This window comes from Chelonoidis abingdonii, chromosome 3 (genome assembly GCF_003597395.2).
Source record: "Chelonoidis abingdonii isolate Lonesome George chromosome 3, CheloAbing_2.0, whole genome shotgun sequence".
NCBI lineage: Eukaryota > Metazoa > Chordata > Testudines > Testudinidae > Chelonoidis > Chelonoidis abingdonii.
Genome location: NC_133771.1, coordinates 109,713,149 through 109,736,076, shown reverse-complemented (window position 1 = coordinate 109,736,076; position 22,928 = coordinate 109,713,149). Strand labels below are relative to the sequence as shown.

At 43.9% G+C, this 22,928-nt stretch overlaps 1 protein-coding gene across 1 annotated transcript in view; it reads right to left on the bottom strand.

Moving 5' to 3' along the window:
* ARFGEF3 (ARFGEF family member 3) overlaps positions 1-22,287 on the bottom strand; it is a 130,631-nt gene extending 108,344 nt beyond the window's left edge. Inside the window, exons 1-2 of the mRNA XM_032769946.2 lie at positions 21,986-22,287; positions 17,894-17,948 (exon numbers count right to left, since the gene is read on the bottom strand). Coding sequence (XP_032625837.1) covers positions 17,894-17,948; positions 21,986-22,070 — 140 coding nt within the window. The 5' untranslated portion in view covers positions 22,071-22,287. The remainder of the gene's footprint in view (positions 1-17,893; positions 17,949-21,985) is intronic.
* Between the last annotated feature and the right edge of the window lie 641 nt (positions 22,288-22,928).

Sequence of the window (22,928 nt, the reverse complement as noted above, 5' to 3'; positions counted from 1 at the left end):
GGCAATTTCCAATTCCCACTTGCTCTTCCTATCCTCTTACTCATCCCATCTGCTAAGTCAGTACAGATGTTTAAATTGTCACCTTTAGGCTTTAGAGTCAAAACCCCAGTGACATCAATAGGCAGTACAGGAGCTCACGCATCTGAGATGCATTGTTTCAGGCTATCTGCATACTCAGGCAGACAACATGGCATACATTTATAAATGGTTCTCACTGGAAGATTATATTTGCAACCATAAGGGCTACAAACTTCTTTTAAAAAAAAAAAAAAAATTAAAGTTGAGATTCTGCAGAATTTGAATACACCAAGCAGGCTGGATTCAGCCTGCAAACTGGGTGTTTGAAACCACCAGGCACACTAATCAACATGTCTGTGGTGCTGCTGGGGTCTCTCTGCCAGTGGATCAAAGACTTGCTTCGAATTACTATCAAGATAGTGACCATGTAATTGCAGAGCGGCATGGGGCAGTTCTCTATCCAGCACTCAGGGTATGTCTACACTACAGGATTATTCAGATTTTGTAAAACAGATTGTATAAAGTCGAGTGCACGTGGCCACACTAAGCACATTAATTCGGCGGTGTGCGTCCATGGTCCGAGGCTAGCGTCGATTTCTGGAGCATTGCACTGTGGGTAGCTATCCCCGTAGCTATCCCATAGTTCCCGCAGTCTCCCCGCCCATTGGAATTCTGGGTTGAGATCCCAATGCATGATGGTGCAAAAACAGTGTCGCGGGTGATTCTGGGTAAATGTCATCACTCATTCCTTCCTCCGTGAAAGCAACGGCAGACAATCATTTTCGCCCTTTTTCCCTGGATTGCCCTGGCAGACGCCATAGCATGGCAACCATGGAGCCCGTTTTTGCTTTTTTTTACTGTCACCGTATGTGTACTGGATGCCGCTGACAGAGGCGGTACTGCAGCGCTACACAGCAGCATTCATTTGCCTTTGCAAGATAGCAGAGACGGTTACCAGTTGTTCTGTACCATCTGCCATGCCATTGTAAATTGGCGATGAGATGACGGTTATCAGTCGTTCTGTACCGTCTGCTGCTGTCATGGGTGCCCTGGCCTGGCTGAGGTCGGCCGGGGGCAAAGACAAAAAAAATGGGAATGACTCCCCGGTCATTCCCTTTTTATGTTGTCTAAAAAATAGAGTCAGTCCTGCCTAGAATATGGGGCAAGTGTACTAGAGAACCAGTGTACCAGAGAGCACAGCTCACTGCTCAGAGTCAGATCCCGCAGAAATGATGAGCTGCATGCCATTCTAGGGGGTGCCCCTGCAACAACCCCACCCGTTGCTTCCCTCTCCCCCAACCCTCCTGGGCTACCCGTTGCAGTGTCCCCCCATTTGTGTGATGAAGTAATAAAGAATGCAGGAATAAGAAACACTGACTTGTTAGTGAGATAAAATGAGGGGGAGGCAGCCTCCAGCTGCTATGATAGTCCAGGCAGGACATTAAAACGGTGGGGGGGAGAGGAGCCCAGCATCCCGCTGCTATGATAGTCCAGGCAGTACAGAATCTTTTCTTTACACATGAAAGGGGGGGGGCTGATGGAGCTCAGCCCCCAGTTGCTATGATGAAGACGGTTACCAGCCATTCTGTACCATCTACTGGGAATGACCAGGAGTCATTCCTATTTTTACCCAGGCGCCCCCGGCCAACCTCACCTGAGGCCAGCCAGGAGCACTCACGGGCTGATGATGAGGACGGGATACCAGTCATATTGTACCGTCTGCCACCGGGGAAGGGGGAGGGAGAGAGGATGCTGCTGTTCACTGCCGCAGCATCGCGTCTACCAGCAGCATGCAGTAGACATAGGGTGACATTGAAAAAAAGTCAAGAAACGATTTTTTTTTCCTTTTTTTCACGGGGGGGGGGGGGGGTAAATTGACGAGCTATACCCTGAACCACCCCGGACAATGTGTTTGACCCTACAGGCATTGGGAGCTCAGCCAAGAATGCAAATACTTTTCGGAGATACGGTGACAGTAAGAAAAAAAAAGCTGAAACGGCCTCCGTGGTTGCCATGCTCTGGCGCTGCCAGGGAATCCAGGGAAAATAGGGCCGTGAAATGATGTCTGCCGTGCCTTTCCTGAAGGAAGAATGAGTGACGACATTTAACACAGAATCACCCAGCGCACTGTTTATGCAACCATCCGTGCATTGGGATCTCGACCCAGAATTCAGGGGGCGGGGAAACTGTGGGAACTATGGATAGCTACGAGATAGCTACCTCACAGTGCAATGCTCAGAAATGCGACGCTAGCCTCTGACACTGGGCAAACAGGAAATGAAATTCAAAAGTTCGCGGGGCTTTTCCTGTCTACCTGGCCAGTGCATCCGAGTTTAGATTGCTGTCCAGAGCAGTCACAATGGTGCACTGTGGGATACCGCCCGGAGGCCAATACCATCGATTTGCGGCCACACTAACCCTAATCTGATGTGGTAATACCGATTTCAGCACTACTCCTCATCAGGGAGGAGTACAGAAACCAGTTTAAAGAGCCCTTTATATCAATATAAAGGGTCTCTTGTGTGGATGGGTGCAGTGTTAAATCAGTTTAACGCTACTAAAATTGGTTTAAACGCGTAGTGTAGACCAGGCCTCAGATGGAGGAAGAAGGCACAAGAGCACTAGCACCAGGTAGGTGGTGGCAAGGAAAACAATTTGCTTCATACTCTTAACATTACTTTGTCATAAAGTGTAGCTAACTATGAGTGAATGTACACAGGATACATTCACAGTCTTATTTTTTGCTATTGCTGCAGCGGATTCAACACCCAGAGAAAATACCCTTGAACAAAAGCAGTGCTAAATTCAGCCTAAAGTTGCAGGCAGTGTTAACTGGATTCTACGGTGCTACCATCTTCTTACATGCAAAGGTGCACATAAATCAAGCGATTTGCAAACAAATTACGTCAATTTCAAATCACTGATTTAAATCATGATTGAAATCACCTTTGTCAAAATCATTGATTTTTAATTCAGGTAGGAATGTTGTACAACCAATTTGAAAATTTGTGCTACTGTAACTTTATAGATTAAAATCTAGAATGAACTGAATTATAAATGCTGGGTTTTTGTTGTTTTTTTTAATGTCACCACAAGTAGAGTGTCTTATTTTATTTTATAAGATTTCAATATTTTGCTTATGGCAAATTGAGGACCTAATCCTGGAGACATGTAAGCAGCTTCATAACTTTACTCTCATCAGCAGTCTCATTGACTTAAATAGGACTACTCATGTTTAGAGATAAGCATGCGTAAGGAGCATTATGGGAGGAGTGCTCCATAAATATCTGCAGAACAATCTCATTATTATCCTTCAAAACCCTTCCTTTTCCACCATGCATACAAAAACCACTGGTGTGCTGAGACTACTGCCTATCATACCGAGTAACAGCGTCTCACTGTTTCCTCATACTCCCCCATCTGCTTTTTAGTATCCATGGTTGTTTCAGTTTACACTAGATTGTAAGATCTTTGTGGCAGGGCCTTTTTGTTCTGTGCTTGTACAGTACCTGGCACAAAGGGCCAAAATTTTCAAGTTGGTCTCCTAGGCCCATATTTGGGTCCCTAAGATTTTTAACAGGACCCAAGTGTCTTAGGAGCACAATAGGGTGACCAGATGTCCCGATTTTCTAGGGACAGTCCCGATTTTCAGGGCTTTTTCTTATATATGCTCCTATTACCCCCCACCTCCATCCCGATTTTTTACACTTGCTGTCTGATCACCCAAGAGCACAAGCCCCACTGACTTCAAACTGTAAACCTGAGAGGGAATATAGCCTGGTTAAAGCATTTCAGCCTTCTTGATTTCTAGAAGTTCAGTATTGGGAGAGTTAGTTGCACACATAGCACAGGCTATTTGCTTATCAATTCTGGGTTTATCTTTGTGTCATTCTCAAAGTAAGGATGGTATTTCTGATCACAGAGAGAAAAAGAGGACCACCTCTGCCCCCCAAATAGTTAATAGTCCATTTACCAGGGATTTGGGAGATCCAGGTTCAAGACCCTGCTATGGCTGATTCAGAGAGACTTGAACCTGGATCCCCCAAAGTCAAGGTAAGTGCCCTCTTCACTTGCTTACTGACTATTCTTGGGTCTCTTTTGCTCTGATTTGTCATGAAAAATGTAAAGGGGTCTCTGGTCCATTCCAAAGCAGAATAGGAAAAATTCTTGAAATCTCCAATAAAAAGTTTAGAAGGAAGGGGAAACTGTTCCCCACTAAGCTCTCGAGATGAGGCCCTGAATTTGTAATTTTCAGCATACATGAGCATTCTAAACATGAAACTTCTTAGCAGAAAAAACATTCAGTATTTTAAAAATCTAAAGTTCTACTATAAATTAGGAAACTAATAAAAAATTCAAAATATCAACTTTAGCAATGTAACAATATGAAATAGGAAGAAAGTAAAGACACCAACATGTAATTTAAAAAAAATCTGATTTAAATTTAAAAATAAAATGTATTTAAACAATAAAACAAATAAGGATCAGCTCTCTCTGTCCACTCTCTCCAAGTGGAAGGAAACTATCTAGAATGAGGAAGGAGAAGAATGAAATGATAAAAATTAACAACATTCAAACATAAAGGAAGGACCAAACTACATTCCAGTCTCAGGACTCTCCAGATGTATGGACCATCCATGCGAGATGTCAGATCTCCGCAGTGCTGGAAATTTGGTGATAATCATGCAAATAATCCCATGAAAGACCACAACTCATGTTGTTGAGTGGAGACAGTGTGCATATGGTACAGAAGGCAATACAGTCCCTGACCTTGAAAGCTTAACAAGCTATTATTGCTTTTCAGGACATAGACCTCTGTCACATGAGAAGCTGGAGGAGAAGGATATCAGAGACGGAAAGGGAAGTTCTTTCTGAACTAGTCTGCTACCTGCTTTTGTCCAGCACTCCAAGAACTATGGAAAAATTCACACACATACCTCAGAGGTCAACTACCTTTGATGCTAACTTCCTGCTCCTCACTCAGCAGGCTTCCTGAAGTTCACACATCAGTCTGAAAAAATGAACACTGGAATGCAATGCACCATGGCAGAAAGAACACACTGAGAAAAGGCTAGACGCATAGGAACTGATTATAGTTTGAGTAAGCTATGCTGGGTAGGATAATGTGAGGCCAAGATGCAATTGTCTTTCTTATCCACTAATCGGGAAGGCTGTGCCTTCACCAGAGTTCACCCTGAATACTACAAAATGTTGTCACTTTTTGACATTAGTGTTTGTTTTGCCTTTAGTCCTGAAATCCTTTCCTCCTCAAACATTTCTGCAAAAATCAGAGCCCCTTTGCTGAATGCATCACTCCAAACTTGGAGAAATCTCTCCAGCAATGGGAAAAAATCCAAACAACATATAGGCAGGGCATGTTCTTGTAGGTACTGGAGGATACACACTATCATAGCAATTGCATCATTTCAATTTGCTGCAGGGGAATGACAGTCTATTTCATATGGCAAGGGAAAAGCATAAAATACATGTGAAATCTATAGCAGAGGACACTTTCAGGTCTGTTCTCCTCGTATACCTATGCAACTCTCTTGCCCTGCTTAATGGATTGGGTCCACAGGGAATGATGCTTATCGAATATTATTCCGCTACTGGATACATGTTCTTTGAAAAGACAGTTTCCCACTCCAACACCGATGAGATCTTTACACATTCTTGGAAAATGTTAAGACAAGCGAAAGAGATTAGACAAGTTTAAAGGACCACTGCTACACTCCGGCAAAGGTTTATTTTTTAAAATTCTATCTATCACTAAAATCATATCATGTACCTTTGACCAAGCAAATTTAAAAAATAATCTGGCAGCAACTCTATCTGTCTTAGTAGCCAGCAACAATGATGGAGGAAGGGTCAGTTTTCCCTTAACATACTTTATCATCTTATAACTAGCACTGGCAATACCCAGTTTAGTTTTATTTGGGGCGTCAGGGGTGTGTGACGTAACAGAGCTCACTAGAAGGAAGAAGTATCATGGTTCGAGGAGAGGGAATGGGAGTCCGGGCTCATGAGTTCTGACTTTATCACATAATTGCTTAGGCCACATTTTAAAAAAATATTCATTAAATATGGATGCCCAGCATGAAATATCAAAGGGCATGCTTTCTGTTGGTGTTCAGCACTAGTAAATTGAGTTGACATGAGCTCATCCTCTCAAAAATCAGGGCCTAGGTGTCTCTTTTCTGAGCACCAAAATTAGTGGACACATCTGCAAATTTGGGGATATCCTCTCTATGTTCCAGTTTACACATCTCTAAACTGGGCACCATAATACATAGCACAGCAAAGTATTGCGAAGTTTAGTAAATAAGTGTTTTTAAAGTATTCGGAGAACCTATGCAGAGCAATTAATGCACACAATATTATTCATAGGGTCCTACCAAACCCACAGTCCATTTTGGTCAATTTCACGGTCATTGGATTTTAAAAAAATCATAAATTTCATGATTTCAGCTATTGAAATTTCAAATTTCATGGTGTTGTAATTGTAGGGGTCCCGACCCTAAAAGGAACTGTGGGAGGAATGTGGGGGGGGAGTCGCAAGGTTATTGGAGGGGGGGGTTGAGGTACTTCTACTCTTACTTCTGCACCGCTGCTGGCGGCGGCACTGCCTTCAGAGCCGGGCAGCTAGAGAGCAGCGGCTGCTGGTTGGAAACCCAGCTCTGAAGGCAGAGCCGGGCAGCTAGAGAGCAGCGGCTGCTGGCTGGAAACCCAGCTCTGAAGGCAGAGCCACCACCCACAGCAGCACAGAAGGAAGGATGGCATGGTATGGTATGGTACTGCCTCCTCTACTTTTGCGTCGCTACTTGCAGAGCTGGACAACAGCTGCCATTCTCCAGCCACCCAGCTCTGAAGGCAGTGCAGAAGTAAGGGTGGCAATATCGCAACCTCCCTCAAATAACCTTTCGGTCCCTCTGCAATTCCTCTTTGGGTCAGGACACCCGATTTGAGAAACGCTGGTCTCCCCTGTGAAATCTGTATAATATAGAGTAAAAGTACACAAAAGACCAGATTTCACAGTCCGTAATGTGTTTTTCATGGCCGGGAATTTGGTAGGGCCCTAATTATTCATTATGATAACATAACACACACTGATCCATCTCCTACCTGTCACTGTAGAAACTGAGGGTCAGATTCTCAGCTGATGTGAATCAGTGTAGTTCCACTGACCGCAATGGAGCTGTACCAATTTAAACCAGCTGAGAACCTGAGCATACATGTCTTGTCCCAGTGCCTCACTTCACTCTGGGGTGGGGCACTACTGAGACACAAGTTCCATGTAATGGTTCAGAGCAAGGTCAGCAGTAATACTTCCACGGGTTGGCAAGAGGCAATAAGCCATTAAGTACTATACCCAGCCATTCTTGGAGAGAAGAAAAGTTAGCTGAAAGGGACTTGACAGCTGGGTAGTGAAAAACTTGGAGGTTGTGGAAATATACCTTAGAGGTCTGAGGAAATCACTGGTGGTGGGGGGGAATAATATTTTCTAATGCAAAATGGCCCGACCAAGGTAGAAGCATTATACACAAAAAACGTACAAAAAAAAGACAAGTCTCAAAAGTACCAAGGGGTAAATTTTCGGTAAGGTGACTTTGCCTTTTTACGTGCACAAAAATCTGACTCAGCATTAAGCCCCCTTAGCTATCACCAATGAAGGTTGAAGATCACAACTAAAAGAACTACAGCATTTCTGCATTAGTAAACTCATTCTGGTTCCTTTCTTTACAGGGGTGCTGGAATGATTTTTATAGTGGGGGTGCTAAGAGCCATTGAACCAAACTTCAAATCCTGTAGATAATGGAATCCACTTCAATCCAGGGGGTGCTGCAGCACCCCCATCACCCTGAGTTCCAGCACCTATGGACCTTTTACTCCACGGTATGGCTCGCAGCCCTCACTAAGGGCCCATTTTCTGTTTTAGTTATTGTTAGCAGACCATTGAACATGACTAAAAATTAGATACATAACAGAGAAGACGGGATAGCTCAGGTGTTTGGCAACAGAATATAGAGCTTTTCACCTTGAAGATGCCAAAAGAAATCTAGCTCAGCTGAGTAACAGCTAACAGTCACTAGAATCAGAGGGCTGGTTGCTGGGCTATATGAAGTTATTAGGGTTGCCAGTTTTGGTTGGATGTATTCCTGGAGGTTTCATCACATGACATAATCCTTAATTAAAGATTAATCTTTAATTCCTGGAGACTCCAGGCCAAACCTGGAGTATTGGCAACCCTTTATCTTAGGCCACTTTCTGCTGGACAGATGTGGCCATTAAAAATTGTCCTTCCATTTTATCTATTTAGGTATTCATAAAGCCCCCATCTGACAACGCATTTATCTTCACAACCCACCCTGTGAGCTAGGGAAGCAATATTATCTTCATTTTACAGATGGAGAACCAACTCACACATACGTCCAAGGTTGCACAGGAAGACATGGCAAAACTGGGAACTAAACTCAGATAGTCTTTACCCCAAGCCCTCCTGCCTTTCTATTTGATGCCCTCGTTGGGCAGAATGGGCATGTAGCCCTTCCCACCTCCCCTTGGGACAGAGCTGAGCCACACCGACTGAGTAGTGTGAGAAAACCCATGTACACGTTCAGCAGGGAAATGAAAGGCCTTGTGTCCGGAGCTGGGTATTTTTGCTAGGAAGACAGACATTACAATTGCTGTCCCTCAACTGGGTTAATTTTCACCATGGTTTTCAAGAATTTAACCCCATAAATCGTATTAATGTCAACGGGAGCTGAATGGCTACATCTCCCCACTCTGTGCTGGGAAGATGAACCCCAATGGGTCTCAGTGAAGCTAAGTAAAGCTGTGACATTCAAGGCTGCCTCTCCATCCTTAACTGTCCAAACGCTGCTGAACACAGCAAGCCTGGGGGGCAAAATACACCTCAGGTGTCGTCCTGTGTAATAGGTATTTCATCCAGGAAGTGCTGAGGTTGCCTTGGAAGCAGCCACGATACAAAAGCTGCAGCAGACCTCACTCATTTGTTGCAAAGGCCTCAGGAAACTATTTGATCTAACATGCCATATGTTCAATAATACACGGGCGCAACCCAACAGGGTGAGCTAAGAATAGAGCAGCAGGTGTACAACAGAATTGCCTTCACTATGTTGGAATCAGGCAGATTTTTAATGTTCTTTTAATGTAGTTTTTGTACACTCAGTTTCCTTTGTTTTTTTAAGGAGTAATCTTAAAGCCAACTGGAGAGCATCCCCTCTGCAATGTCCAATCAGATCGCTAGACTCTTTGGGGCCAACATGAATCAGCTTAGCTCCATCTGGCTCACTGGATTTGATACAGTTAGGGCCCAACCAAATTCATGGTCTATTTCGGTCACTTTCATGATCAGAGGATTGAAAAAATTGTTAATTTCATGATTTCAGCTAGTTAAATGTGAAATTTCAGTGTTGTAATTGTAGGGGTCCTGACCCAGAAAGGAGTTGTGTGGGGAAGTCACCAGATTATTGTAAGCGAGATTGCAGTACTGCTACCCTTACTTCTGCTCTGCTGCTGCTGGTGGTGGTGATGCTGCCTTCAGAGCTGGGCAGCTGGAGAGCAGTGGCTACTGGCCGGGAGCGCAACTCTGAAGGCAGTGCCGCCACCAGCAGCAGCATAGAAGTAAGGATGGCATGGGATGGTACTGCCACCCTTACTTCTGTGCTGCTGCTGGCAGGGCTCTGCCTTCAGAGCTGGGTTCCCGGTCAGCAGCCACTCTCCAGCAGCCCAGTTCTGAAGGCAGAGCAGAAGTAAGGGTGGCAATACCACAACCCCCCTAAAATAACGTTACAATCCCCCTGCAACTCTGTTTTGGGTTAGGACTCCCATTTATGAGAAACGCTGCTCTCCCCCATGAAATCTGAATAGTATAGGGTAAAAGCACACAAAAGACCAGATTTCAGAATCTGATGTGTTTTTCATGGCTGTGAATTTGGTAGGGCCCTAGATATAGTGTTAGTGAATGCAGTTCTTTCACGGACATTGTCAGAAGACTGGATTATTGCCAGAATTTTGTATAGTGTTATTAGGCAGTGCCACTGCATTCCATTTGCTACAGAATCACAGAAACTGCAAGGGGAAATGAACAAAATTAGGTGATTTAGCTCATTCGTTGTTATTAGAGTATATTGCAGAGAATAATTCTATTTCTAGCGGTGAGTCCGCTCAAGTTAACAGATCTCACCATTAGGACATTTTGCCTAATCATCAGTCTAATCTTCCTTTGCTCATTTTCTTCCTGGCTCTTGGTATGTATATAGTATTATAATACTACAGCACAGAATACAGAGCCAGATTAAAAGCAGCAACCCAGGGAAGAGTTTAGGGAGACAATTCCTCTTGGAGTTCCTAGACAGAACAGATACAGCATATCAACATAAAGGTGCACTTCCCGAGTGCATACCTCCATCTCTGCGGGCCAATATGGAGTGGGGTAAAGGCAGAAATGGGGGCAGGACCATGGCCCCATCCTCTTCTGCCCTTTTTGGTATGGTTAGGAGCTCATGGAGAGCTAGTAGAGACTGCACCGTAACTGGGACCACTGCAGGAGAGACTGCCACAAGTTGAAAGAATCTTTGCTCCCTCCAAAACTAATGAGGAGTCCGGTGGCACCTTAAAGACTAACAAATTTATTTGGGCATAAGCTTTTGTGGGTAAAAAACCCACTTCTTCAGATGCATGGGCTTTTTTTACCCACAAAGGTTTATGCCCAAATAAATCTGTTAGTCTTTAAGGTGCCACCCGACCCCTCCTTGTTTTTGTGGATACAGACTAACGTTGTTACTCCTCTGATACTTTGTTCCCTCCTGCTCTTTGCACACACTTACTAGGGCCAGTCACAATCTGGCATATAATGGACCAATTCCTCCATCCCTATTTCAACTGATTGCTCTGCTCAGGCTGTGGAAAGCAGCTCTAAAGGAGCTGGGTATTTTCCCCCGGCATCAGTTAGCTCAGGGGTCGGCAACCTTTCAGAACCTTCATTCATTCACTCTAATTTAAGGTTTCGCGTGCCAGTAATACATTTTAACGTTTTTAGAAGGTCTCTTTCTATAAGTCTATAATATATAACTAAACTATTGTTGTATGTAAAGTAAATAAGGTTTTTAAAATGTTTAAGAAGCTTCATTTAAAATTAAATAAAATGCAGAGCCCCCCCAGACCAGTGGCCAGGACCCAGGCAGCGTGAGTGCCACTGAAAATAAGCTCGCGTGACGCCTTTGGCACGCGTGCCATAGGTTGCCTACCCCTGAGTTAGCTCCTTGCATCCAGAATAGGATGTGTGTCACACATGGTCCAGGAGTGGGATATGGGGTGGCCAGAGAGCCTTGAATTCTGGTGATACCCAGCCAGTGGAACCATTCCTGCCTGCATAACTTAGAGAAACCTTAAGCTGCTCTAAAGTTTTGTTCGGAATCACAGAACTAAATTAGCCCCCAATCAGTCCCAAGACTGAGGAAGTGGAAAACTGGCTGAGCACTACCTCACGTTCTGTGTAAAGTACAGCTCAGTCAGATCTGACGCAGCATGTTAAGAGAAAACATTATAAAGAACCCCTACTAAACCTAGAGGGGCTGGTTTTGAAACGTAATCGCTGGCTTTTCATTTAATCACTATGAAACAAAGATGCAAAAACACATGCTAGTGCTGGTCTCCCAAGACATCTCCCTTTCCTTCTGCTCAGAAGCCCAAAGTGCTCCTCACAAGCCAGGGGAACAGGGGAAAGGAAAGTCCTCCATGTCCTTAGCTTAGTTTGCTACCAAACAGGTAATGCAATAAAGCACATTCACTAGATGTTTGACTAAAACATCCTTCTCTGATTCTGTGTATACCACACACTTCTACAGGATAAATGGAGGTGTTACTCCTTGCACACACAAGACTCGGGATGTGGGGTAACAGATAGGAAATCCACTGAACTGTCCCCCTTGGAGAACACTGTAAAAAAACACCTCTCCCCTAAACGGTCTATATTGTCTTCCTCAGATATTTGCACTTTCTTTAATCCTTCCCACATGCTGGCTTTATGTAGCTCACACATTGATGGGCTCTGTCAACTTGGGATGATGCTATTTGGTTTGCACCTGAGCTCAAGTTAGTTTTCTATCATAATCTGACATCATTACACATTCTGGGCCACATCCTCTGGCCCCGCTGAGCTGGACTCAGCGCAACAGCAGCAGGATGAAAGGTGGTTTTAAGTGGATGAGAACTGGATGAGTCTTGGGTTGATCTGTGCCAACCTAGACTTTCCCGGATGCCACAATGGAAGGAAGAGAGACTGCAGGAAATGAGGCATGGTCAGGACATTTCTGTGCTGCACCTGTCCTTGGTGACTGCTTTGGTTCTTGACAGTCACGGCAGCCCAGCACAAGTCACGGCTGTCTTTAAACTGTTCTCATTAAGTGTAGGGGACCAGCCTGCACAGATCTGCACTTGGATGAGTGCAGTGCTGAGAAGAGTTTCAATCCACTCTCCATTTGGGCACTCTCAATTTTAACTGCATTCCAAGATCTGGACCACTGTGGATCTGCGATAAAACACAGGATCATGCTTTACAAATAGGGAATGAAGAGTAAAATCGGGGGGAAAGGATAGGTGAAGACATTCTGTCTCCTAAACAATGCCTGGTTTAAGAGTCTGTGACCCAGAGACCCCTTATATAATGACCTTCATGTCTTGAACCCAGGTCCTCAGGGTTCATGGGAGCAGACACACTCCAGTACTCCACCTGGCAGCCTGCTACTGATGGCTTGCCTTGGGCCCACCAAGCTCAGCAAGAAGCTCTGCCCAAGTTCCAGAACAGCTGATTGGCCCTATTCAAGCAACCAGCAGAAACAGGAAGCTGTCTGAACAATGAAGCTCCGCCTTGCACTTACAGCTTGACTTCCTGGCATCCCGACCTAGCTTCACCCCTGGCATCTGGCTTGTGGTTACTGACCTTTAATTTGTCTCCTGCCTCTTATTCCCCTGCCACCCCAGTATCCTGACCCAGCTGACTCCTGTCTCATGACTATGGACTCTGGCTCTGACTACTAGGTATGGCTGCCCATGACCCAGCCCTGACACCTTGGTGCTAATGGGCAGAGGGCACAGAGTTGCATCTCTCTCTGTCTGGGTCAGATATATGCATAAAAGTTGACCGAAAAGTGGCATGTAACTGAGAGCTAATTGTCCACAGATGGACAATCATATTTACGGAGTTATGTTCTTATGGTCTTGGAGTTAAGGCAGGTCACCAGGAGGTGGCGTGCCTCATAAATGTTCCTTTCAGGCAGGAGATAACAGATGCCTATCTACCTATCTGGTCATTTGTGTATTGTATACTTCACAATTTATGTCTGTTTGTACTGAGTCACAGGCTAAATAAGTGATAGATTTTGCAATGAGAGGAAGTCTACAAAATGAAACAAAACAGCAGGGTATGTCCTGTTTATGAATGAAGACAAAGGATAGGACTGGTATATCTTGGGGGGCAAAAAAATCACACCTAGGAAGCTAACATGTCTGTCTCACAAAAGGAGGGTCACAGAAGCTTAGCTATAAAACCATAAGGATTTTGGAGTGAGCCAAATGCTGCAAGATATGAGAGTATCTAGTTAGTCAAGTCTAGGCTCTAAAATGCATGTTATGTTTTTATTTTATACGTAACCATTTCTTTCCAAAATATCTACTTGCTATTTCTTTAATCTCTGTCTTTTGTTAAATAAACGTATACCTCATTTCTCTGAAAACAAATCTAAGGGCCTTGATTAAGCAAAGTGGTGATCTGGGGTGGAACTGGTAAGCTGGGATGTACAGTTGCTTTGGGAGCAGTGAATCTGTGAATGCTGCACATGACCAGTGGCAAGATACTTCAGGGAAAGGTTTGGAGGTCTCGACGGGTGGACTGTGCCTATTGCTAACCTGTAGAGTCACGGCACAGCCTGCAAAGGCCTAGAGGGCAGTACTTGTGTTGCCCAGTAGCCAGAGACAAGGCTCTCTCACTCTAAGGGCAAGTGCAAGGTGCCTCGCAGCCCTGGATACTCCCAGGAAGCGTCACGGCATCCAGCGTGGCAGCTGGTGTTCTGACACCTAGGGCCCAAACAAACACTTTATACACACATTCCATTTTCTGTAGAAACAACCAACACTAATTACATCATTCCTGACAAATCTGTATGTTCGATTTCACTTCACCATGACTGAAGTTGTCAAGATTTCTGGTTCCAAAAAATTAGCATTTACAATGGAAAAGACAATTCACGTTAATAATGCCGGGGAAAACAGTTCTTAAGAGATGATGAGCAAATGAAAAAGCTGATCTGTGGAAAGGCTGGCAATGAGGACAACACTACGTAACACTATCACAAGGATTAGTGTGGAAAAGAAAAAAAACTACAGTGAACACACTATGCCAGAGATAGGAAGATAAAGGGCCAGACTTACTTCTACTTCAGCCATGGTGCAAAGCAAGTCACCTGAAAATTACTCAGATGTGGTGGAGTTCTCAGCTGGCATGAAGCTGGCTCCTACCCCTGCTCTCCCCTGCCCTCCATTCCGACACAGGCTGCATGTCTGGATGGAAGAGAGTGCGCATGGGATGAAGGAGAGCAAGATGCACTCTGTCAGTTCTATACTGACATATGGTTCCACAGGGATTCTATCCAACTGGAATAAATCAGAGCAACCTCTAGGCTGCTTTAGTTTATCCCAGGGCACTCAATGAATTATAGAGGCATAACTGGATCTGCCATCCCCCAACTCTCCACATCCAAGATGCACTCGGCAAATGTAAAATTAACAAATCTGTTCCCAGATTCCCAGTGTTCCCAGTACTTGGCATTTGAAGTTATTAAAGTTAGTTGAAAATTCTGACAATACAGATGCATTGAAATTGAAACATTTTGTGGAAATGGTTTGTTTTTTTAACAAAATTTGCAGTGGAAATCTACCTGTTTTCCTGCCAGAGTGCCCACCTGGCTCTTTGGGAGCTCACCTTTCTTTGACAGGGTAACAATATAGGGGGGAAGCGGTAGATGTGGTATATCTTGATTTTAGTAAGGCTTTTGATACTGTCTCATATGACCTCCTTATAAACTAGGGAAATACAACCTAGCTGGAACTACAACAAGGTGGCTGCATAGCTGGTTGGAAAACCATTGCCAGAGGGTAGTCATCAGTTGTTCACAGTCAAACTGAAAGGACATATCGAGTGGAGTCCCGCAGGGATCCATCCTGGATCCAGTTTCTTCACTAATCTTCATAAATGATTTAGATAATGGCATAGAGAGTATATTTATAAAGTTTGAGGACCATAAGCTGGAGAGGGTTGCAAGTGCTTTGGAGGATAGGATTAAAATTCAAAATGATCTGGACAAACTGGAAAATGATCTGAAATAACTAGGATGAAAAATAAGGACAAATGTCAAGTACTCCACTTCGGAAGGAACAATCAGTTCCACACATACAAAATGGGAAATGACTGCTTAAGAAGGAGTACTGCAGAAAGGGATATGGGGATCAGAGTGGATCACAAACTAAATATGAGTCAACAATGTAGCACTGTTGCAAAAAATCCCAAATATTATTCTGGGATATATTAGCAGGAGTGTTGTAAGCAAGACACAAGAAGTAATTCTTACACTCTACTCCATGCTGATAAGGCCTCAGTTGGAGTATGGTGTCCAGTTCTGGGTGCCATATTTCAGGACAGATGTGGACAAACTGGAGAAAGGCCAGAGAAGAGCAACAAAAATGATTAGAGATAGAAAACATGACCTATGAGGGAAGAGTGAAAAAATTGTGTATGTGTGAGACATAAAAAGTTTTCAAATACATAAAAGGTTGTTACATGGAGGAAGGGAAAGAATTGTTCTTTTAAACCTCTAAGGTTAGGACAAGAAGCAATGACTTAAATTGCAGCAAGGGAGCTTTAGGTTGGACATTAGGAAAAACACTGTCAGGGTGGTTAAGCACTGGAACAAATTGCCTAGGGAGGTTGTGGAATCTTCATCATTGCAAGTTTTTAAGAACCGGTTAGACAGACACCTGTCAGGAATGGTCTAGTTATTATGTAGTCCTGCAAACATGGCAGGATGACTGGGCTAGACGATCTGTTGAGGTCCCTTCCAATCCTACACGTCTATGATTCTATGACAGGGAGCCAACAGCCTGGAAGTCCTGAGCGCCCCAGATCCTAAGCTCCAATCCCAGGCTCTTCTGAAACTCAGCTAGTGGACTGCCACCAAGTAGGGCTCCAAAGGCTCTCAGAATTTTGTCTCCCTTTCAGCCTATCAGGTGACCTGATGAGGAGCCAGGAACCTGGAAGCCCAGGGAGCCATGTTCCAAGTCTCCAAGGCTCTCAGGTTAGCCAGGACTCAGAGTGCTTCCAGACACCTGGTTCCTTCACAGCTCACCAGGCAGTCTGACAGGGAGTCAGAACCTGGAAGCCCTGGGAGCTCCAGCTCCCAGCTCAGCCAGGGCAAACCTGCAAATTCCCAACTGCCCTTCAGCTCACCAGTCTGACTGAAGAGGAAGTAGCTTGGAAGAGCTAGCTCCCAAACTCCTAGGCTTGTAGCTCCTCAGCAACCTGGGCTCCCAGGGTCCATGGCTCCAGGGCATTCCACCAGGCTGACTGCCCCAGAGCTGGGACGCCATTCCCTTTCATGGGACATTGTGAAACATTTGAATTTTATTTCAAATCAGAATGAAATCAGATTTCAAAATATCAAAATCCTCCACAAAATGGAATTCCTTTCCCCATCCCACTATACTCTATGCCAGATAATCCACATATACCTCCAAAAGCTGACTGTAAGAGGAAAAAAACATGTCCTCAGAATCAATTGCGAGCACCATGCCACTGACAGTGAATTCTGAAGGTAAGATCAGAGGTTTAGGGTGCAAGATGGCACACAAAGGGAGTCTATACTAGGCTTCTTTCTGAAAAAAAACTGCTCCCTCTGCTATAGCGCTAGTCACTTGGCAGTGCTAGTGCAGGAAAGGCTCCTATGGCTGCTGCTACCTGTTTTAAAACCATTCTGTTTATCCCTGTTCTGAGCAAGTTTCAATGATGTGGTAGTAAAAGCACTTGCGGCTGCCAGAGCCTTGTCTAGCCTAGCAGTCCTGATGTCGCTACCACCCGTGCAACTGCACCTTGGATAACAAGGCAGTGAGATCTGTCAGAAAAAAAAAAAAGTCTAGTGTAGACAAAGGTAAAAGCTTAGACTTGCTGAGGAACCCTAAAGCAACTTATGAACTAAAACTCGAACTGAAACGAAAGACCAGGGATTTCAAACCTAAAAAGAGACCATTTGGAAACAATATCCTTTTCTCAATCTCAATTTACTGCTTAGCTAACAATGAGAGTTCACTGCCACTTTATAATATGGAAGACTGAAAAACTAAAATAATAATAATACTTAGCTCTTATATAGCATTTTTCATCAGGAGATCTCAAGGTGCTTTACAAAGGAAGTCAGTATCTTTATCCTTGCTTTTACTGATGGAGAAACTGAGGCACAAAACAATGCAGTGACTTGCCCAAGGTCACTCAGCAGGCCAGTGGCAAAACCAACACTAGGTTTCCTGAGTCCCAACACATTGTTCTATCCCTAAGATCAAACTGCCTGTCCCACTGGTTGCTAATTTCCAGAACACACTGAATGATCCAGATTTAACAATACAGTATACGAGACTGAAAGGAGCAGTGAGAATAAGCAGGCTTCCATCATGAGTGTCATCCTGCCACAGTCCAGCCTTCCTTTCTCATTGACCATCAGTAATATACTTCTGTCCATTTCTGAACTTTTTTGTAAGCTTTGCCAAAACCCATGGCATCACATGATCCAAGACATTTATGTTTCCTTACCTCAGCTGATATGGAAGGATCTTGGTAGCAGCAGCATCAGAAGATTCCAAAGTTTCTGTATGAGAAAAGGAAAGAATAAGAATGTTAAAGGAGATAATGTATTCAGGATCTAGATATTCTACATTTCCACAGTTTTGAATTATTGTTTCCAATCCTGACTTCTATCAATAGCACTGACAGTAAAATTTACAACTTACAATTTCAAAAAATTCTCTGTGGGCCTGATGCTGTGCTTTTCTTATTGTAGGGAACTCTTCTAGATGTAAACATGGTGACACATTATCCTGTTCCGGAGTCCTGTATATATCTACAAACTTGCACCAAAATAACAGTAGCTGTGGATTATAAATGATTTCATTATTGCAGTCCAAATCTGTGTGTGGACACTGTTCCAAAATCAGCATCCACCTGGACTTGCAACAAAATAACTAAACTGGTTTTAGGATATTGATTTAGTTATATTGGTGCAAGTTTATGTATAGGTTAGGACTGTCGATTAATCACTGTAAACTGATGCGATTAACTCCAAAAATTAATTGCGATTAATAGCACTATTAAACAATACAATACCAACTGAAATTTATTAAATATTTTTTATTTTTTCCTCTACGTTTTCAAATAGAGATTTCTATCATAATACAGAATACGAAGCGTACAGTGCTCACTTTACATTATTTTTATTACAAATATTTGCATTGTAAAAAAAAAAAGAAACAATATTTTTCAATTCCCCTCATACAAGTACTATATTGCAATCTCTATGGTGAAAGTGTAACATACAGGTGTAGATTTTTTTGTTACATTATTGCACTCAAAAACAAAACAAAGTAAAACTTTAGAGCTTACAAGTCCACTCAGTCCTACTTCTTGTTCAGCCAATCGCTAAGACAAACAAGTTTCTTTACATTTATGGGAGACACTGCTGCCTGGTTCTTATTTACAATGTCACCTGAAAGCGAGAACAGGCATTGCAGGGTATTTACGTGCCAGCTATGCTAAACTTTGTCTGCCCCTTCATGCTTCGGCCACCATTCTGTAGGACATGATTCCATGATGATGATGTTTGTTTAAAAAATAGTGCATTAATTAAATTTGTGACTGAACTCCTTGGGAGATAATTGCACATCCCTTGTTGTTTTATGCACATTCTGCCACATATTTCACGTTATAGTAGTCTTGAATGATGACCCAGCACATGTTGCTTGATTTACGACAGTGTCACTGCAGATTTGACAAAACGCAAAGAAGGTACCAGTGTGACATTTCTAAAAATAGGGACAGCACTCAACTCAAGGTTTAAAGAATCTGAAGTGCCATCCAAAATCTGAGCAGGACGAGGTGTGGAGCATGCTTTCAGAAGTCTTAAAAGAGCAACACCCTGATGCTGAAACTATAGAACCAGAACCACCCCAAAAAAATAAAATCAACCTTCTGCTGGTGGCCTTTGACTCAGATGATGAAAATGAGCATGCATCTGTTCGCTCTGCTTTGGATTGTTATCGAGCAGAACCTGTCATCACCATGGATGCATATCCTCTGGAATGGTGGTTGAAGCATGAAGGGACATATGAATCTTTAGCGCATCTGGCATGCGAACGCCCATTCTCACTTTCAAGTGACATTGCAAAAAGAAGTAGGCACCATTATCTCCTGCAAATGTAACCAAACTTGTTTGTCTGAGCGACTGGCTGAAATAGCACTGAGTGGACTCATAGGCTCTAAAGTTTTACATTGTTTTATTTTTTAATGCAGTTATTTTCTGTACATAATTTGACATTTGTAAGTTCAACTTTCATAAGAGATTGCATTACAGTACTTGTATTAGGTGAATTGAAATATACTATTTCTTTTGTTTTTTCAGTGCAAATATTTGTATTCACAAATAGAAAGTGAACACTATACACTTTGTATTCTGTGTTGTAATTGAAATAATTATATTTGAAAATGTAGAAAACATCCCAAAATATTTAAATAAATGGTATTCTATTATTGTTTAATTGCGCAATTAATTGCAATTAATTTTTTAATCGCTGGACAGCCCTAGGATAGATCAACCCCAGCACTGACTTTACGTTGCTTGAACTCTCTCTCGAGTCACAGCCTCTCTCTGTGAATTTGTGTGCAGCTCATTACACTTGGTTTATTTTCACTAATACAGACATTCATTTTATTAGATAGTTAACAACAAGGTAGGTGCAGTGAGGTGTTCTCAGAACTAACCTCTTAGCATAAATTAGTGGTTGAGAAGTCACAGTACAAAAAAAATTGCATTGTAACAGAATGCACAATCAACAAAAAGATACTTTATGTATGTGGCCACCGAGAACTAAGAAAAAATACTTCCCACGTATTATACTTGGTATACCACCCAACCAGCCTTATCCTTGTATGGAAGATACATATTTTTAAAGAATTCAGTGTTATATTAGACAGAATGGTTGCATGTTATTAAAACAAGCAGTAGTTCTGCAATCATCTTGTTTGCTCAGCATCTCTATCACTGGCACTTTTGAATGGTAAAATATTACTTCTCTTTCCAGTGAAAAAACATATGGGTCTACCAGATCTTGCTCTCAAAGAAAGGTGTTAATAATTCCAGTGTAAATCACCAAACACACAGTTCCCTTCATATAAATACTAAAATATCCATAAAATATGCTTATGGTGGTTTGAGTCTGAGAAGGAAAAAAAGCTACATATCAAGTGAAAAACAAATGAATAGCTGTTTACACACATATTTATACTGCTCCAATCACAGCAGTGTCTAGGCACCAATATGGAAAGGTGGATTTCCTCTGAAATCACTGGGCTGTAGCAAAGCATGGTTTGGCCATGCAGGGCAACCTGTACTTTTAAAAACAACATCAGATGACTGAATCACAGCATATACATTTGAGGGATAACAATAAGTTACCTGCTAGTGAAACATAAGTTTATTCATTTTTTATTTTCTCTAGTTTTAACATATCATGTGATTCACTGCAATTAGAATGCACCTAAACACGAGATGATGATTCACTGAAAATAGTAAAAGCAAAAGCTTTTTGTGTTAAAAAAAAAGGGGGGGGGGGGACATTAGCTTGACTCCTGTGAGAGATGATAATTCCTCTACCCAGAAGTACTGCAACCTCAACAGCTGTCCTCATTAAGTCATTATACCTCCTTTTCAAAATTTAATTAGCAGTTGTAACACCCTTTCATACGTTAATAGCTAACCCTATACAGTCTATGCCAGTGGCTCTCAAACTTTCTTACTGGTGATCTCTTTCACATAGCAAGCCTCTGAGTGCGACCCCCCTTAAATATACAAAAAGTTATTTTTAATTTGTAACACCATTATAAATGCTGGATATAAAGCAGGGTTTGGGGTGGAGGCTGACAGCTTGCAATCCCCATGTAATAGCCTCGTGACCCCCTGAGGGGTTCTGACCCCATTTGAGAACCCCTGGTCTATGCCCAGTGTTATGTCAACCAGGCAATCTGAGTCATTCCCTTCCTAACAGTTTTAGGTGAGCCTAAGAAAAGAATTTACTCACCTGGCAACTAAGGTAAATGCAATTAAGGTATTTCAGTAAAACCAGTGATGCTACAAGTGCAAGGAAACTGCCTGCAGTGGGCTCACATCAGCCTTCCAGCAGTGGTGAACCACTGAGTCATACACCTGCAAGCTCATATATGCTGCTCGAAAAATGTATAATTAAATACAATCCTACTTAAGACTGTCTGCGCCCTGGCTGGAAATGAAAACATTGCAAACAACTCGGTTTTCCTGACCTATCGGAGCTCACGCTGAAGGGCAACAAATCGATAGCAATGTGTGCATTAGAGCCTCCAAAGTGGGGAGAAGGGGAAACCTTTAGCACAGGTATGGCTTAGGGGTGCCTTTAAATCAATGGGAGAAAGGACCCAAGAAATGGTAGTTAGAGATTTCCCAGGCACGGCGCGTGCACAATAAGAAAAACACTGCAAATGCATTCACAGCGTACCCATAATGAGCGCCGGCAAAGCAGGGGGCTATCTGCTCTCTGGCGCGGGGGGGGCTGGGGCATGCACCGGGAGAAAGCGCCAGGGGGCAGGTGCCCGCTTCCTTACCAATGGCCCAGCCGCAGCTCTCCTTGATCGCTTTGTGTTTGTTCCCCGACGCTTCCTTCTGCAGCTTCCTCAGGATTTCTTCCATCTTGGCTGCCTGAAGGGCCCTGCGCTCCGCGGCAAGGAGACGCTACTGCGGACGGCAGAGCGGGTGTCGCCCCTTGCCCGGCTCTAAGCGGGGACAGCGCGCAGCATCCTGCCCCGGGCGCGCTGCTGCTGCAGCTGCTGTTGATGAATCACGCTCAGCTCCATGACGGAGACACGTCAGTTTGTGCCGCTGCCTCCTCCCCCGCGGGCAGGTCCCTGCGGTGCAAGCTGGGCTCCGGCAGGCGGCGGGTGGTGGTGGTGGTGCTGGTGCTGCTGCTAGGAGGCCGAATCCTCAGCCCCGGCCAGCGCCTGCCTGGAGCCGGGCTCTCCAGCCCAGCGAGACCCCGGGAAAAGGTGGCAGAGGATTTCCTAGCCCGGGAAAGGACGGAAGGGGATGGACTGGGGAGGGAGCGCGAGCGCGGTTGGCTGATCTCAGCAGCAGAGGACAGATGTGTCCGGGATTTCCCGCCAGTGCACACCTGGTCTCGCCACTACAAACTCATGTTCCTGTAACTGCGTGGCTCAGGGGCGGGGGAAAAGAGCCGGCTCTGTTGCACAGCCCAGGGCCTGCGGATGTCGCAGCCCATAGCATAGCCGCTCCCATGGTGAACTGTCACTACACGTAATGCTGTTCCCTAAGCCCAAGGCAATCGCCTCCTCTTGCCAGCCCTGTGTGCGCAGGCAGCGCTGAAACGCTTTCCGAAGCGACCTGGAGATTACAGGGCACTAAGGAACCCCCGGCCTGTTTTCATTGTGCATTTGGGGCCTCCTCCTGCTGCCTTTGGAGTCGGTGGTCAAAATCTCACCGTCTTTGGTGGGATCAGGAGCAAGCCCTAAATACGAACAATTCCCTGTTGTG